General features: G+C 43.7%; 1 protein-coding gene across 8 annotated transcripts in view; it reads right to left on the bottom strand.

The window, feature by feature from the left end:
• CLASP1 (cytoplasmic linker associated protein 1) overlaps positions 1-7,981 on the bottom strand; it is a 170,962-nt gene extending 162,981 nt beyond the window's left edge. For all 8 annotated transcript variants that reach the window (XM_059820074.1, XM_059820075.1, XM_059820070.1 and 5 more), the window contains exon 1: positions 7,656-7,981. In XM_059820074.1, coding sequence (XP_059676057.1) covers positions 7,656-7,850 — 195 coding nt within the window. In that variant the 5' untranslated portion in view covers positions 7,851-7,981. The remainder of the gene's footprint in view (positions 1-7,655) is intronic.
• Between the last annotated feature and the right edge of the window lie 11,213 nt (positions 7,982-19,194).

Genomic DNA, 19,194 nt, shown 5'->3' with positions numbered 1-19,194 from the left:
TGCTTACAAAATGACTTAATTAAAACTAGACAAAGTCAGAGGCAACTAGACCCCATTGCCCGTGGGACTGTCAGTAGGTGATTTTTCATGCTGAAGTTCAAAGGGTGAGACAAGAACAGCTTTCAAGACAACTTCAAGGAACATCCCACAAAGAAGACATAGAAAAGTGTGCATACTTTTAGCTGAGAAGCTAACAGGCTGGTGTTGGGGGGGGACACACCCTGGGGGCTGATGAATATTTCTTTCGGCATCAAGAGAACAACAGAACTCCACTGAGCCATTTAGAGACTAGCAAAAAATCAAAATGCCTGTAAACCCACCACTGCAACTAACCTCCAGCTCAAGCAACAATACTCGGTCAGGAATCACCATGTCAGGGAAAATGAGGATTCTCCGCTACCCACCCTGCTACCTACTAAACACAAGAAGAGCTGGATCACACATGCATGTGAGCGACTGCTAATTCTAATCCAGAGCCAACAGGCACGTGATCCTCAGGCACAGCATGAACAGTCTCTGTAAGTCACTCTGGGATTTCTAAGGACCAAAACCAGTACACTTTTTAAAATACTTGTGTTTATTCAAAGTGTTAGAGCAGTTTCAGGCACAGTATCATACCTGTTCTACCATACAGAGGACTGAAATGAACTTGCCCTATCACTGTTATTTTATATAAACTACTCAAAATCATTACACGATCTATCCTAAAACCAGACGTCTTGTCCTTATCTATTCCTCTCCAAGAGCTTTCCAGTGTTCTTGCTGCAGGCAACTTTCATCTCGCATCCAGCCTAAATTTACCCACAGCCAGTTTGTACCCGTTCGTTCTTGTGCTAACCTTGCCCTTTAGATCTAATAGTTCTCTCCCCTCCCTGATGTTCACCCCTCTGATGTATTTATAGACAGCAGTCGTATTCCCTCTCAGCCTTCATACTGTAAACTAAACAAGCCAAACTTTTAGTCTCCTCTAGTTAGGCAGGCTCTCCAATCCCCTAAACACCACACTAGCCCTTCCCCTGCACCTGTTCCAGCTTGAATTCCTTCCTTGCAGACAGGCAACTAGAACCATGCAACACATGCCACAAAAGGGCCCAACAAGGCACTGTACAATAGCATTAGTACGCCCTTATCCCCACAGAAATAAATCCCCAATAATCTGCCTTTTCCACCAATGCATCAGCTGTGACCCTCAGCCTACAGTCAAGTAATACACCCAAGGTTTCCCGAGAGCTAGCGAACTGTGTTAGACCTTTGAACAAGCCCTAGTTACAAGCACTGAAGTGCTGCAACTGAAACACTACACCAGCATTAAAGGAATAGCTTTATCCTCTCAATTTAGTAACCACAATGGTTCAGCCTGTTGTGTGTTGACCAGACTCTCAGTCCCAGACAAGAGCCTATTTGGCCTTGCCAATGCTGAGGTGGCCACCCTACCAAGCACCCAAGAGAAAATGGCTCTAAAAAAAAAAAGCCATAAACAACACTCTTGCCCTGAGCCAGTCCCAGCATTAAAATCCTGTGGGAATGTAATATAAATTTGGTCAGAAAGCAAAAATCATGGGTTCAGATATCTACAAGCCAGAAGGATATGCAAGGGAGACATTTACTTTGTATCCCATTTTTCTACTCATCCGTCACCATTCACTACCAGCCACCACGAGACAGGATACCATTAGAGAGACCTTGCATATGCCACTATGGAAACAAACTTCTGTCCTATTTATTTCAACATTGGGTCTCCGCTCTTCACAATTCCTTGGTATCCTGTAGGTTCTCACTATTCATATTTGATTTCATTATACCTTGGTAAACAACTGAAAGATACTGTCATCTGGTATACTCAGGCTCCCAAACTTTTTGTTTTATGCAACCAGCAGCGCATCCACATTGTATATAAAACCACCAGAAAATATTACTACTCCCCTACAGTTCTTCCCACCCCAGATGAAAAAAGACAATCCTTCCTGCTACAACCAGTCATTATTACCTTTTAAGTGTTACAAAAAAGCCACAGGAAAACTCTAAATGCTGACTTGCTACAGCAGGTTTTTTTTTTCCTGTCCTGAATAGGAAGGACTGAAGTTAGTATTAAATTTGATCTAGTCCAGCTGTTACAAGTCTCCTATTCTGCACTGCACCCTCTACGGCACTCCCATACTGCTGATACCAAATAGGCAAAAGCTGCACCATAATCCGATCAAATTACCACACAGAGCAGTAAGTGTCAGAAAGGCAGGCCCAGCTACTAGAGCCAGAGAAAAAAACAACTGATCAGCTGTACTGGGAATTAACATCAATGCCTACAGGAAACTGGATATCCCGGAGCCAAAACTCTGCTCTTTCGTAAGTTTAAGGCAGGAAAACCCACCTATTAGGAGCATGCCAGCACAGGAGCCTTAAAAATCAAGGACTGGGCACACTCTGCAAACGCAGTTCAAGCCCAATGAGTCTTTAGCCCTTCCTAAGATAGCTCTTCTCCCCATGAGAGGAGTCGTCAGAAGCAGTTTTTGCCAAGATACCTTTTGCGACATAGACATAAGCAAGGAATAGCCTGTACTCGCAAGTCTGGATCTCAAGATCATTCTTCTTCCATAGTCTATTTCTCGTATCTTTTGGGCATCAAAACTAATTTAATTAATTTTTATTAGCAATTACAGCTTCATGGTAAAGAGGTTTTCAGGGAAGAAACTACTAAATTAATGTATATATTACTGATCTTCATGTACCCCCAGCATCCCAAAACTCACCAGCTAACAACAGCTGCTTGGAAACCCTTTACAAGTCTCTTTTTTTCTCTCCCAGATGGTGAAGTCTTTTTCCCCTGTGCATTAAATACTCAACAAAACACACTTACCAAATTATCATATCAACCCAAAATGATGCATGATAATTATTTCTTAAATCAGGATTTCTTCCACCAAGTTTCAACCTAAACAAACATGGTATAGAGAACAAATGTATGCTTATAGTGAACACCCATTCATCAGCTTAAGTAACTCTAATGGATGCCACTTTAAAACTAAGCCCACACCATCTGTTCTACCCCTCAATTAGCGAAGCCAAAAAAAATTATTCAATATGCAGTTTAAGAAAGCCAGCTAATTTATGTATGTAAGTTTTATTTCTCTTCAGCTCAGCGAAGCACGCTCTTGTAATGCTTGATATTCAGACACAGATCAGAATGGAAGGCTGCTTCCTCTAACATTATCAGTAGTTTTGTCAGGGGAAATAAAGTTTCCCTGCAATATTTCACCATATAAAAAAATTTCTCTGTAGCATCCCCCCACACATTTTATTTTAAAGAGTGTGACATCTCTGTAAGTAACAAAATCAACTAGGAGCTAAATAAATCAAATCTGAAGTCCTGCACACATGAACACAAATGAAGCTCAGGACACAGTCCTGCACAGCTCTCATCCTGACAGACTGGGTCTTACCAGTATAGCTTTGCTTGTTCAGCCACAAAGCCTTCACAAGTGGAAGTGTCCTCAGCCACCAGGGTCTGTTAACCATGTCAGTTCCTAACGCCCCTTCCATAGTCAAAGCCCAGTCCTGCAAGCTGCTGGGCACAGAGCCTCACACAGATCAAGCTGCACTGGGGTAAAGGGATCATCCCATGCAAGGGTGAGATACTCTCCTTGGCAAGCATAAGCCTGTGCAGTGAGAGTCATGCAGTGCCAGAAATTCACCACTTACCAAAGTGCAGGAAAAAGCCAAAAAGTTTCATCCAGTTCCTTACTGCAAACCCCCACCCAGTTTCAATTCAAACTAGCCTTTCCTACCACTCTGCCATACGAGAAAACATTGAGTAGAACCTCTCTTCAATCTGATGGACCCTGACCTACTTGAAGGCTCTGTCACCGCTAAACCTTTAAGCTGAGTTCACTCTTGGGTGTTGCTACAGCAATAGCAAGGGCACGTCCAAACCTCAACTCCAACAGCACCACAGGGAAGAGAAAGGTGCAAGAGACTACATCCCCACTGCTAGATGGGGGTGACGGTACAATACTTCTCCTGTTGTGGAGAAGCATGCAAGAAGAAGTCACTGCCAAACACCCTCAGTTCACCTCTAGGAATATCAGGCTGGTAGAAAACTACTTTAAGACCCTGGACATACTCCTTTGCACTACACCTCAAAATGAAACATCAATGACACATCATTGGGTACTGAGAAAGGTACATCAGCCACAGATGAGTCAGGAGATCCTACCTACTTAACAGCAGCATTACCAAATACTGCCACAAGCAGCTCCAAGTGAGATTGTTCACTAAGGAATTACTGATTATTTCAGCTCTCTCCCATTGCTATAGGATTGTGAAGCTGAGAGGACATGCTGAAGCCACTGACACTGCTGTGTTGTTTTGCTGCATATCTCAAGACAGACAGCTCAGTGCAGGCCTTAGTTATTGTTCAGGGATTCAAAGCTCTGCAAAATAACTCTTTTTTGCTTAGCAGGGGAGGATATGGAGTCCAGCAAAACCACCATCCCAAAACAGCACAGACCACGCAAACAAAGCACGTGAAGAAACGGAGCGGAGGCAGGATTCCCCTTTGGTCTGCAGCATCCTGCAATACTGTCTCCAGCCCAACCTCACTAGTACACCCCACAACTCCTAGAGCCTATGCAAATATAGGCTGTCTGCTCTAAGTAACTGAACTCCAGAGAAGAGCAAGAGCTCTTGAAGAGAAATCATCTTTTCACCCTGCACCATTCTTCTGCCCTCCACCTACCTACAAGTACTGCTGGGAAAACACAGGGCAGGCAATGCCTGTTGGGTGCAGTTCAAGCGCACTCCTGGCAAGCGCAGATACACAAATGGCCTTGCCCTGGGTGTCAGTCCCTTGCTTCATATAACAACCCTCATATTTCCTTGACTTGAAAAGCATCCTGAGCTATCCAAGTGCCTTCTGCACCTAAGGCAGCTGCCTGTTACAAAGCAGGGATCAGTGTCCAGGTCACAAGGCCATTTGTTAGAAGTTTCAGTGTGCTGAGTGCTATCAGAAGTGTGTTAGGTCTCCCTCTGTTTCACACATGATGCTTTTACAAACTCGGACAGCATCAAGGAAAGAAAAGCATCTCTTCCCCCCCTTCATTATTTTTTTGCTCCATCACTTGAAAGAGAAGATTGCATTGTCTCCAGTCCCATGCTGAGGTCAAGGACCTCACAAAATAGCGTCTAGTTAAAATAGAAACAATGTACAAAAAACACTGAAGCCTAAAAATGTCAATGACGGTCATGACTTACATAGCTCAAACTTGTATGCCATTGAGGGAGGCAGCTTGAGCCCTCCCTGTAAAGGCATAGTAATTTCATCATCAGTTGAGGCTCCTTTTAATCCAAACTGAACTGGATTGCCTCAGAGATGTCACTTCTCTTTGGTTTGCTGATGTTTCCTCAGTGGTAACATAAGCACAAGTGTTCAGTTAGAAGAGTCCTAGACAGGCAGGAGCTATGAACCAACAGGATGCTCTCCCAAGATAATGGGTCTGTTATCCAAACCCGGTCTAATTCTGAGAGCACACACTTTATCACTGAAGTATTAGGAAATTTCAGATCATGGAGATGATCTCAATCTTTGTTTTAAGCTGATACTTAAAGTGAGGTGGGCAGAGAAACAGACTGCAAATATAATGGCTTTTTCAACCATGACCAAACAACTGCAGTTCAGCTCTCCAGACAGCTATTCTAGGGCAGTGATGCTTGGCCTTTCACTCTCAGGGTTGTTACACTAATCCATGACCCGGATCAGATGACACCAGCTACCCTGTTCCCCCTCACAGCAGGCAGAGCTGAGCTTCCAAACCCCCACCCCATGAGCAATCAAGAAAGGCAACAATAACCCAGATGCAGGCACTAAAACAAAAGTAAGAGGTTGGCATATGATGATGCACTAAGCCTTGGCTGGATACTGAAGCAGACCTCACTACATCACTAACCACCAGGTAGCCAGCTTGCCCCACTCAAAGGTTTCACATCCTCTATTACACTCACTCACTGAGAAAACACCCTCCGGACGTCTAAGATGTGTCTCTGTTATGCTTACGAAAACTTATCAAACACAGCAAGTGCTATCTATAGAACATGCATATTAATGAACAGCCAGCTCAGCAGCATGAGTTCTGGACCAGAGTCACTGCAGTACAGAAGTGCCATCAGTTTGTTACTGGAGAATGCCTACCACAGTGAACATTTTAAGTGTGTAGTTCAACAGACAAAAGCCTGGGAAGGGAGGTGGAGGAGAGAGAGAACAATTTATCCTAAAAGAAACTCTGCAAACTTGATGCTGGAATTGCAAAGTACTGCATAGCTCTGCAACCCACATCGCTTCATAAAAATCCATGCAAACAGCACACTTCGTAACAATTTCAAGTTTACTGTGCTTGGGATACCTTTCCACTGAGAATCATGGAAGTCTGTAAGAGAAAGCCAGTTAGCAAGAAAAGGGGGAATAAGAACACACAGTGCTCTCAGAAAATTCTACGTACACTGCTTGTTCATGACAGCAAACTAAGATTTCTTCATGTGCTCTGCCAGAATGGATCCTCTATTGAGACTGTATTGGCTTTGGTGGTTCATCAGTTGGTTTGGTTTTTTCTTTTTTTTGTTCCTGCATGCCAAACACCTTCTACCAACAGCTGCTAATTGACGAAAAGGAAAAAAGGCAGCTGTGCAGAACACATTGACCAATACACTGCAATCTCACAACTTCTCATCAATTGAAATTTGTTAAAAATAGTTAAAATTAATCTGAGGTTGTTGACCTCCAGAGCACTTGCAACCTATACGGCTAGTCTCTCCTTCACTTCTACAGGAAAGAACTCCAGTACAACTCTCAGTTAACTATCTTCAGGCTCAGCTCTGTAGGAACGTTAACACTCAGATTTTTCTGGACTTATCAGAAAGGAACAAAGTCTCCCATTACATCCCATACAACAGCTTAAGTACCCTATTAGACCTGTCAGAGTACTTCATGAAGGGACCAGGACAGGAGTTTCCCAAGCCACAGCTGAGAAACCCTCCCCACTCCCACAGTACATCAGAGTGGCAGGGCTTCCTTGCTAAAACCTGTAGAGAGATGAAGCAACATGACAGGGATAACAAGGCAGTGGAGTTCCAATGTCCTACCAACTCACTGCAACACTCAAATTCAAAAGAGCATATATACATACACCCACTACCTTTCCTGAGATAAGTGCAGTAGATCAACTGTACTTAAGTTGCCCACAGAAAATAGTAAAAAAAAATCTAGCAAGATTTAATGACAGTGAAAAACACTGCTGTTTATATATACTTTTTGCAGTTTTCTAAACTTTTCTAATATGGCAGGAATCATCAACACTGCTAACTACTGGTATGATCAAAGCATGCCACCAGCTAACAAGGTACACAAAGAAACAAGGATATCAAAGTATGAACTCCAAATGTAAATCCATTTATTAAAACCCCATTTACTGAATTCTTACTGCCTTGAGTCCTCAATATAGTATTGGCTATCAACTGCCAAGAAATGGGTCAAGAATGTTTGATTCAGCATAATTATCAGCTTACAGACCAGTATATTAGGAAGTCTACTATACAACTCTCACTTAGATCAAGCAGCACTTGACATTGAAACTTCTGACTGTAATCACATTCCATCTGACAAGTCTTACCTTATAATTGCTGGAATTTACCCAAGAAGTGGCCAGTCCATCAACCATTTTATCCAGCATAGTCTGATCATGTTCAAGATCAGCTGACTTCTGTTTATCTGAGAAGTAATCTATCAATTCCTGGCCAACCTGAAGTCTCTTGCCAACATCCTTCTGCAGCACCTGCCCTAAGCAGTACTCCATACTGGGCTCCATAGTGTCTTAGAAATACAGCACCAGCAAGAAAGCTAGAGGGCAGTAGGTCCCAAAAATCCCTCTATAAACATACGCAGGAGGTCGCCTCTTTGTTCAATGAAGGTTACTGAGGGTCTGGGTTTCAAAGATGCAATTCTGAGAATGGCAACAATGCACCATGTGTGTGTGAACAGCAGCTGGCAGGATATTAAAAGTCCAATTTAAATAACTAGTAATAGACGAAGCAACGAGCTGCGCTGTACTGTTGAGTCTGCAATAATTCCCAATTCAGCAGTCCATTCTGAAAGAAATGAAAAAGAACAAACAGTATTATAGGTTAAATTAAGACTGGAGCAAAAAAAGATCGAAAGCATGTCACAAAATAGGTTATTCATACACAGCTGCAAAGCTGTGATAAGATGGATACGAGCAGCATCGTTCTATTTTAAGGAGTCAGACAAGGTAGGTCAAGACAAAAAACCTTCAGTTATTCTTTACAACAGTAGTTACTCATCAGCTCCCTACAAGTTTTAGTGACAGACAGTAGATCTGGGGCTTAAGTAAGAGCTGATTAGTAATCAATATTATTGCAACTACTACCATCACCATCCACCCACAAAGGTAAAGACAAAATCCTTAAGCAGGTCACCAGGAAAAGACATCTGCTTTAAGAAGTGAAAGCAGGAAGAGGTCTGGATCCTGTTTTGACTATTGGCCTTCAGCAATCAATGCCATCAGCTGGCCAGCAAGATACAACACTAACACTGGGCTCCAGCAATATAAAATGAGCAGTTTTCCAAAACTAGGTGCTCAAGCTGTTTCCAGGCTGAATCCTGTTATATCCCAACTACACATGCCCAGGTAACAGCACTGGCCTAGTGCAACACTGCACACACAGTTCAATCAACAGTGCCTGTGGTGTTCTGAGAACCAAGGCCATACACAAGAAAGGCCAGGCCAAACTTTTCTGCCACTCAGGGGCACAGCATCATCATCTGTGAAGTAAGCTTTTGGCTTGTATCTAAAAAAATGGCTATATGTCTGGGGTTTGGTTATGTTCCTCAACCCTAAAAACTCTTCTGTCCAAGGACTTTGTTAGGGACCCAGCTGCTTTGTCCCTCCATCTACAGCCAAACGAACCCCTTTAGGCAGCCAGGGAACAGACCCCCAGCCTGTCCTCCACCTTGCCACAGACCAAGGCTCCCAGCATCACCATACTGCTTCCTGAAGCACTCCCTCATTCCAGGTTAACTCTTCTAGGAGGGGGTGATAGAAATCCAGAGTGTCTTTTTGTTTCCTGTCTAATAATATCTAAAGCTAAAAATCTGCCCTACTTTTTCCGCCAGCATGAGGAAAGCAGGTCAAGCTCAGAGCAAGGGAAGAGGCTGCGGAGCAGACACCTGGCTCAGTAAACAACTGGAAGGAAGCTGGAGGCACAAGTTCACTAATTAGAAGCACTGGGGCAGCAAATCTAAATACCTTCTGTTTGAGCAAATAAGGCCTTCACAAAAGTCTTAATAAAACAAAGTGAATCTAACAGCAGACGGGGTGCACACAACAACCCTAGCCTAGAAACGAAAGCACACCTCACACAGCAGACTATTTCAGTTCATTATCTCACCTCCACTCTCCTTGGCCAGATTTACAAACTGCCACATCTTACCAATACTGAACACAGCATCTACAGGCAGCACAGAGGCTCATGGTCTTGAGAGCTTCCCTAACTCCCCAAATGCTGCCAGACATGTCCCAGCTGCCCACATCGGCTGCACTGCTTATTCATCAGGTAGGAGGAGTCACCAGAGAACAGGTCCCTCTGTTCCAGGCAACCAGTTCAAATCCCCCCTGGCTGACAGCAATCAAAACTGGTTCTGTACATCCAGGGACTCACCTCAGCCAACTGCCTGGCAAATCCTACCATCAGCCAGAAGGGATTGTATGTGCCTGTCGACCAAACTCCCTCCTCACCCTCCAGAGCAGCAAGGAAGCATTAGCTGCAACTCCACACATAGCACCTAGGGCCATAAGTTAGTGCCATGACAGCTTACTGCTTGTGACCACTAGTCCAACCTGAACTGCCTAAAGAACATACGAAACTCACACCATTTTGCTTCAAGCCACTTCAAGAGTGATCTGACTTCAAATTCCAAAATTGTCAACACCCCAATCAATACTTAGAGCAACACCTTTTTTCTTGCTAAGAGAGAGACACTGGTTCCAAACTAGAGGAAAGCCATGCCTTTTCTTATTGCTGAAGCTACAGTTTCTCACTTGTTTCAGTTTAGCACCAACTCTGAAAGCAGTGCTCTAAGCTTTCCCATCCTCAACTAAAGTCATTCACAACATGGCTCCAACTACCCATGGCAGCACAGGCAAAAAACAGGGCCGCTTCAAGCAATCGTAAAAGCACAGCAGAAGTCTTCCTCTGAGTATCCCTGTCTGTACCTTTGAATACCGGCCCCTGCCCTGCCCTCTAGCATGGGCTGGTCTTGCTGCAGGTGCTCCAGTTATGCGAGACAGTATTACACACTGGAGTCTAAGGACCTAACAGAAGGGTTTTCAGACAGTAGGGCAGCATTTCACTGGATGCCTCGCTAACAGAGAGCTACTGGAGAAGGGGCAGGTAAGTGATATTTAGCAGCTACCATGTTCTATCTGAAACCTTTCAAATTAGCTGTGTGGTTTGCTTCTGGACTCCAGAAACTACACACATGTTCAAAAGGAGACTCTTCCATTAAACTGGATAGAACATGGTGAAGAAAGTCCCCAAATCGCTTTTAAAATGGGACTGTGGAACTTGCTTAAACTTGAAAATTCAGATTACAGGAGGGTGCAAATGACTGTTAGTTACCACAGAATAGTAATTTTTTATTAACCAAGTCCCAACACATCCAAGAAACCATTAGCTGGCCATACTGCCAAGAGAAAGGACCACTCAAAGTTTCAAGTCTTTCTTCTATGTGGTTTTCATTTAAGAGCTTGTAAGTCTCTGCCTACAAGCACAGAAACAATTTTTTAAGCAAACTAACGTAAACAAATTTCTCCCAGAGTTCCTCATTTTTTAAACATGTGGAAGAAGGCATAGGATAAAAATTATGGTGCACTGTAGAATTACAGATTTGTGTCAGTCTTGAGGACTGTAGTCTACAGAAGATCCACGATACATTATGGCACCACCATCAAACACATACGGGGAAAAGAGCCAGAAATACCTTTGAATCCTGGGGAAAACAGTAATAGCCAAGAGGAAAGGCTCAAGCTGGCTTGCATCTGCCAGCTAACAGGTGTTTAAATTGCACTTTTTTTAACTAAAAAAAGCTTTTCCACACACATTAGGAAATCTGTTGACTCCCCCTCTTCCTCACAGAAGGAAGTGGAAAAAATACCACCTGAGAAAACCAAGACCCAAACTGACAAAAAATTAACCTCCCAGGCAACGAAGCATACAGCTGCTATATCCCATCAAGTTTGAAAACAAATGGGCAGATGCTCCCTACGTAACAAGCTTTGGAAAACACAAAGCCACAGTCCCACTTCTGTTCCTGCAGAATTTAAATGCCATGGTTTCAGGTAGCCAATGTTACAAGACACAAACAATTTAGGATAAGGATTTTGAGTACAACTTCTTCCCACAGAAGCACAGTCATGCAGAAGTCAAGACTAACAACTCAGTGGCACATGCCCTGTGTTTGGAGCTCCTCCAAGCTTTCAGAAAGGTTGTGAATATAGGCTCCGAAGCAAGGGTTTTGTCCAATCCTCCTACTAGGCTTGCAGCTTGCACTCAGGGAGACAGGCTAGGCTACATCTGACAAGTCAACATATAGACAAGATAATCCAAGAGAAGAAACTATTCTCCCCACCACCCCAACTCTGTCACTGCAAAAATCAAGTTCCCTCCTTCAGTAATAAGCCATCAAAGCCTCTGCCAAACACACCTAAATTTTCTGTCAAGAGCTATCCAGCAGAAAGCCACTAGAGAGGTTCACGTTTAATGCCAGCTTGGAGCTCAAAATGATGAATTTAAAGAAGAAAGCTGACGAAGACTGAACAGCCCGAAGTTACTCAGCCTAGACACTACCACCTTAACAGCACAAAAGGTGGTACAATTCACAGCAAAGCAACTGGCTCAGCATGTAGAATAAGTCAATCCAAATAGTAATAAGGAAATACTTGTTACCTAAGATGCTGTGGCAACACTAAACTCAGTACATAAGCCAATGAACTTTTTTCAGTGCTTAGGAGAACCCCAGACTAAGTGAAACTACATTATTTGCAATTCTCAAGTAAGACTTTATCTTAGGATAACTTTACAGGAAATTTTAAATATTCTTCCTCTTGCAATGAGGAAGGAAACCTGAAGCATGCAAAGTCCCCCTCTCCTGGGGACTTGTCTATACTTGGGAGTTCTTCCAACATAGCTATTTGACTTTAAAAATTATGCCCCACTCTCTTCTGCTCTAGTCATTAGGTTGAGTTACCATCTTTGTCATGCTTCACCATCATCTTCACTTGCCAACAAACTAGCGCAGTCCACAACCTCCCCAGTCAACTGCTCTAACACAGCTAACTCAAGACACAAGCTTGCAGAGAGACAAAATATTGCTGCCACTCACAATCACTGTAGGCAAGAGCCAGTGCCTCTCAATGCCAGGCCTTTCTAGTCACCTTCCCCAAGGTATCTCTGTACCTACTTCCAGCCAGTAAGCTTCCCTTGTAAACATGACAACTTCTTTGGTGTCTCTTTTTTGTACATGATTAGCTGTAGCCCAGCAGTTGTAGAAATAACACAGCAACACAGTTGTACCAACAAGACTCCTTCACAGGTCTCAGAACCTAACTGCATGCAAACTTCAGTTTAAAATTTAGTTCAAGATACATTAGACAGACATTTCCTTGAACCTTGACTTTCCACAACAAAGAACTCCTCTCCTTGTTCAGGAGATCACTTAGATTGCTTAGACTAATGCAGCAATTTTTCAAGTATAAAAGCTACCAGGCATCAAACCTGCAGTAGTTCACCACTACTGGAAGGTGGGCAGTGTAAATACTTAACTATTGGGTTTGCCAGCCAAGCCCCCTTGGGCAAGAAGTTCAGAGCAATCAGAACAGCACCTAGAAATCACATACTGCAAAGACTAGATGGAGATCTCATCAGCAAAAGGCAGTGTCAAACTGCAGCTCTACACAATGGGTGGAAGCTCTCAGCCCTCTGTCCACTTGTTCTCCTCTATTTTTGCTTCAACCAGTACAGCTATCCCCTGAGGGATCCAGAGGGGATTTGGTATCAGGCCTTTACGAAGTATGACACTCACTAAGCCCTCAGTCAAACCTACTCTTCCCTCAATGTGCAAGTAGCAGTGGACAAAGCAGCTGTACTGACAGTCTCTAAGCTCAAAGTATTCTTAGTTGTTCAAACCCTCTGAGAGAAAGAGGTGGCATGTAAAACATCAGGTGTCCTACCTAAAGAATAAAGCAATCTTTTTCTGGAGCCAAAGGCAGTTTGCACAAGACACCCACCCGGCAACTGACAGAGGGGCTCTCCCTTTTGTTCACCTGTCTCCATAAGTAGGCAACAATGTTTCTTTAGTGACCAGGAATATTGCACAACCACTGTGATTGTTTTAAATCAGTAATTAGTGTTGCCTTGTAGTTGGAGCCTCCCCCTAATCCAAAAATGGTATCTTAGATCTCCAGCCTGACAACTCATGCCCTTCTAATTAGCTGACAGGACAGCCCTGTGCTTATCTCAATGTACTAAGTGCCTCTGACTGCACTTCATGCAGAGACTCCTTCCACACCCCCTACACAGTAACGTTAACTGTCTTCAGACAGAGTAGGCACCACACCCCTAGTACTCACCCGTACAGCCTTGCTGATAAGCAAAGCACTGCCCATGTGGATGCAGTTTCCTTGCTGGAAGTGTTATTAGGTCTTCAATGAAGGGTTTCTTCCTCCTCCCACAGCACCGGCCACACTAAGGAAGCATTTGTAAAACTCCTACTGTTGCGGGCAGTTCACCTCCACGAGAACCATGTCTGACTTAAGGCTTGCTAGGACTCTGCTAAATATTTGCTGTTCTCCAAACTTGCTTGGAGTCTGTTAAGGGGTTCATGTTTAAAGTACAGACAGTAACCAATCCATACCAGGGCCCAACCTCACTGCCATGAGGAAAACTGAGGCAGATTTCTAAAATGAAGACGGCTGAAACATTTCCAGGACTTAAGCTAACTAAGGCCTTCTAGCCCCCACACAATCCTTCTAGGACAGATGCTATCCATGAAAGTTGCATTACCCTACCCTGGGTAAGATGACAGATAAGGTTCAGATAACAGGAATTCTTATGCCTCCACTAAAGGTTTCCATTGCTGCCTCAGTAACTGAACACCTCATATAGAGCTACCAATTTCAGCAAGGCATCAATCTTCAAAAAATCTCCACAGTAATGAAGCTGCAGCAAATCAAGACGACTTGCAGGTCACCTCAATGTGACCCCAATACCCTACACTAATGGAACCACTTTGCAGAGCAGGAGTAACCCTTCAAGAGTAGGGTAGAAAATCAGATGAGTTTTAACATCCTTTGTTTTCCTAATACAACCCCTCTCTGAAATTAGTTTCGGTTTAACTTTGTCTGAGACCAAGGACAAGTCTAGAATGAGCTTTCAAGGCCTCCGTCCTTTTTAACAGTTGGAGTGCTGAGATGCAGGTCAAAATCTTACAATGTTAGGAGCTGCTCTGTGTGACTCCCTCTTGTAGGCATTTCAGTTCATTGTTCCAAGGTATCACACTACAAGCAGTTTACTAGGGGCCTACTAGACCACGGGGCGGGGGGTGCAAAAAAACCCCCCATGCTCATGACACTTTACTCTGTGATTAGAACCTAAGTTGTGGGTTTGTAGGTACTAAAACACCTTTTCTCTCCCTCATTCTGGAGATCTAACCTTACCTTAAAGCCTGCAGAACTCCAGCTCTGACACATGTGGGACCCTGGCCAGCAAAGCATACAGCACTGGCTTGCTATGACTTCCAGCTCTGCTCTGCAAGGTGTCAGAGCCAAGGGTGCACGAGGTCTGTCAAGGGGCTGTGATGATGCATCCCAGAAGAATGGCGGTGGCATCCAGCCCCCTTCCTACTGCAACTATGAGTGCAGGACAAAGCTTTCCAGAGTCACATCCTAACCCTCTCCTCCACAATCCAGCAGCAATATTGGATCATCTGGAAAAACATGGGAAGAAAAGGAAAAGAAGAGACTTTCACCTGTAGCCTCATGGGGGTAAAATGCTTAGCAAGGTTTGGAAGTAGAACACTACTGAGAATTAGAGCAGGGTGCCCCATCACTCTCTACAATTCGCTCTCTACAATTACCTGAAAGGAGGTTGCAGAGAGGTGGGTGTTGGTCTCTTCTCCCAAGTGACTAGAGACAGGCCAAGAGGAAATGGCCACAAGTTGCGCCAGGGGAGGTTCAGACTGGATATTAGGAAAAATTTCTTTACTGAGAGAGTGGTGAGACACTGGAATAAGCTGCCCAGGGAGGTGGTGGAGTCACCATCACTGGAGGTGTTCAAGGAACGTGTGGACGTGGCATTGTGGGACATGGTTTAGTGGGCATGGTGGTGTTGGGTTGATGGTTGGACTTAATGATCTTACAGGTCTTTTCCAACCGTAGTGATTCTGTGATCACTTGACAGATCACTAGCAGGATGAGTGGCTTCACAGCACACATCTGAATCTTGTAACATCTATTTGTTTTGCAATAGATTAAGTCCCTTAGCCTAAGAGCACTAATTTAGCCAGTCCTAAAGGTGGAAAACATCTCTTAATGTACATCAGTTGAAGAAAAAGGTGTGAGAATACCAAGAACCTCCTATTTTACAGGCAGGAATAGGGTAGAATTTTAGTGCCTTTCCCAGAGCGACAGCAAAGCAAATCTCCCATGGCAGTGGGTACGGACAGCAAGATAACACCTTGGGGAAATTAAAAACCCATACCACCACATGCTGGTACAAGATCAGGATATCTAGTTTTAAAGAGATCAGTGGGTTTGACATAAATTCCATACTCAACAAATCCTCTAGGACCTTGTTTTCCCTACACATGTATAACTGCTTAGTGACACAGAAGAAAAGGTAAGTTTTTGTGCACAAGTCCAAGCCAGAACTACCCTGGAAGCAAGTACCTGAGAGACAAGTGCTAGTAGTAAAATGACAGATTGGAATGGAAGATTAATACACAAGATCATACCTTGGGTACAAGTCCTCAATGGACACTGAGTGTCCAACTAAGCACCTTTCAGTAAGATTTCTTCCCTCTGCACCCCACATTGTTTTCTCAAAACACGCACGTGTATTTCAGACAATCTTAACAAAACGTGCGTGATGTGGAAGTAAAGAAGAGAAAAAACCTACTCCATGCAGTCTACACCTCAAATAAGTTCATTCACAAAAGAAACTCAGGCAGGTAAGCAGATACTACAGCCACAGACAAAAGCACCTCCAATTCTAAGACAATGACTTACATGCATACTTGTGACACATCATGCCAAGATGCTGCTGACACAAAAACCTATCAGACACCCAAAACTGAACAAGACAGGAACTCCGGTAGGAGCCTATAATAGACTGGCTACGGGATGCAACAGCAGCAGTTTGTAAGTCAACAGTTTTGGAAAAAGTTTATTTTCTTGGTCTCTCTTCAGGCCTCCCAGCTAATGTCCATCTCTTCCTCCCATGACTCTAAACACAAACTTGTCTGCATGACAAAACAGGGCTCTTTGCCTATCCCTATTCTCCAGGGCTGCCAGCCCTCATGGAAGACTGTTGGCCAAGGACAGGATAACTCCCAGCAGCAGACAGAGTTCAACTGCTGACAGGGGTCAGCAGAAAGCACCTAACCAGCACCTAGGACCAGTTCAGCTCCAGGGAAGGGAAGGAGGGCTACCTTTGTGCTCAGGCATAAGCAGATTCTATTCAGCCTGGAATTTGCAACCGCACATAAGCGGATGGCTGAAGAAATCCCCCCACACAGGCAGCAAGGGATTGCAGAAAGCCACCACTACACTTAAGTATAAAACAGTGGGCAGAGGGAGCACAGGAAAACAAGGAGCAGAAAGGATTTTTGTTTGACAATACCATGAATTGGGCTGAACTCTAAGTGGCAGTTAAGAGACTGCTAGGCTAAGAAACCACCTGCAATGTAACAGGCAGAGACACATACCTGTGATTCCTCTCTTCTGCTCAACATCACCTTGAAACACAGGTCAGAATCTGACTCCATTTTGATCAAATCTTTGCCTCAGCAAATCATTGTTGGTTCAATTTGGCTTTCTGAAATATCTTGGAATTTAAAGCATCTACAAGCAAAGTGTAAAGAGAGTGCTCCAGCTTAGACCTGAAACACAGAAACGCTGCACCAGGGACTGGCTTGGTTATGCTGTTTAGCCTATTATTTTGCTGGCAGGGGAAACAAATTCGAGATTTTTAAATCTGCCCACTCACTTCCAATAAACTATTTATGATGACACTTTTCTAACAATTAATTTTGCTGCTCCTACTTGGAATACTGTTTCTAGAAGCACCATGGACATCTCCCTACTTGCAGAGATTTCATTAAGTGACAGAACAGGAAACCAGATAAACTCAAACACTAACCATGAATTGAGTTCAAATCTCTTGGAGTGCACCTGCAGCCTCTCAGACCACAAAACCCATTTGCTGCCCTCCTATAACTTGAACAGTTAAAACTCCATCCAATTCATTTGGGTTTTGTTTTGGGGTTTTTTGTGCAAAAGTGCTAGCGCTGCCAAAGAGAGGAGAAAGTGATGTCTCATGTTTATGACAGAGTGAGACACTAGTGCAGCACAGAATACCAAGGAACTTGCTTGTGTTTAGCTCTTCAGTACCCTGCTGTGCAAAGCTCTTAACCAGCTCACATCAGGCTTTCAGATAGCTTTGAGGACTGATAACAGGTTGGTCCAATAAACAATATCCAAAACACTGAATGAGCTCTAAAGAAACACACAATGCAAGCTTCAACCTTGTATAGGTTGATGAAAATGAAGAAACTGAGCAAAGAGCATCCTGAAGTGTACATCATTAAACGCTGGGGTAAAGCTAAGGCTGTCCTGCACAAGACTGACACCAAACATCAACCCTTCATCAAGGAAATAAGCAAACGAACCCCTTTCCCCACAGTCAGACCGCTTACTAAAGTCACAGTCTGAACAAATTAATAGACAAAAACAGTCTATTTTATTCACTCAGCTGAGAGACCTTTATATACTTGCCAGCAAGTGCTGTTCGAAGGTGCGCTGTCAGAATCCAGGAGGAAGCTTCCATTACAACTGCCAGCCGAGGAGGCGTTAACAGCAGCAGGCCCAATCCAGGGGCACGCTGAGATTTCCAGCCCTAGTCTAGGCAAGGCCGGAGATAATGAGAGACTCAGGGTGACACATGAGCCAGATCCAAAGTCATCTGAGGCCAGAAGGCTACCGGTAATGGCAGTCCACAAGCTTCAAAGCCACATTACTCTCACAAAAATCTGCATGTACATTGAAATGAGGAGGTGCATGCAGGGGAGGTCATTACTTTATCCATCTGAACATTTTATGTCCAGCCTCTTTCATGCTTCTCATAACACAGCACGACCTGCCCCAAACACAAAGGTTGTTCAGAGAAAGATCTAGCTCCTCGCGTTGTAAATAATTACAGAAGTAGCCAGACTAGCTGTCAGCTCTCATCCTCTAACAACCAGAGCCCTGACCAAACTGCCTGATGAATAGGGAAGGATTGACTAACATATGGGAGAAACAGATAAATCATTTCAGTCTGAGTTTTGCTATTTAAATATCTGGGTTTTGTAACACTTAAGTTGTAGCTCAGATTTAAGATTCCTAAAGAATTTCAAAGATGACTGGAGGACTAACTCCTTCAATCGTAGGTGCCCTCTGCAATTGTCCCTCTAGGGAACGTCACATGAACTAGAGAAACATTTCCATCCCACAGGCATGCTGCTGTCTCTCTTCTATCGCTGTACATTATCAGTCAAGTGAAGCAAGGCCAAAGTGTTTAACTTCACTGCATTTTTCTTCTTGAAACAGAAACTTTTGAAGCTGTCTGACCAATTTCAAGGACTTCACAGGAACCTTGCAGGCATCGGTGTGAAAAAATTTCTATTTATGTTGGCAGCAATTTTAAAAAAATGAGAAAAGTGTGACTATGAAATACAGAGAGGATCACTCCTAGTGACACAGTCAGTCATTACTCCGTCCCTCTCGTAACTTCCAGGCTTCAGTCCCACTAACTGACAGGTTTCAACAGAAAAAACAAGCAAAAGCTGGACTTAGCCAAGCCCAGGACTGCAGCACAAAG

This window comes from Gavia stellata, chromosome 8, assembly GCF_030936135.1.
Source record: "Gavia stellata isolate bGavSte3 chromosome 8, bGavSte3.hap2, whole genome shotgun sequence".
Taxonomy (NCBI): domain Eukaryota; kingdom Metazoa; phylum Chordata; class Aves; order Gaviiformes; family Gaviidae; genus Gavia; species Gavia stellata.
The sequence above is the reverse complement of the archived record's forward strand: the minus strand, read 5'-3'. Positions and strand labels throughout refer to the sequence as shown.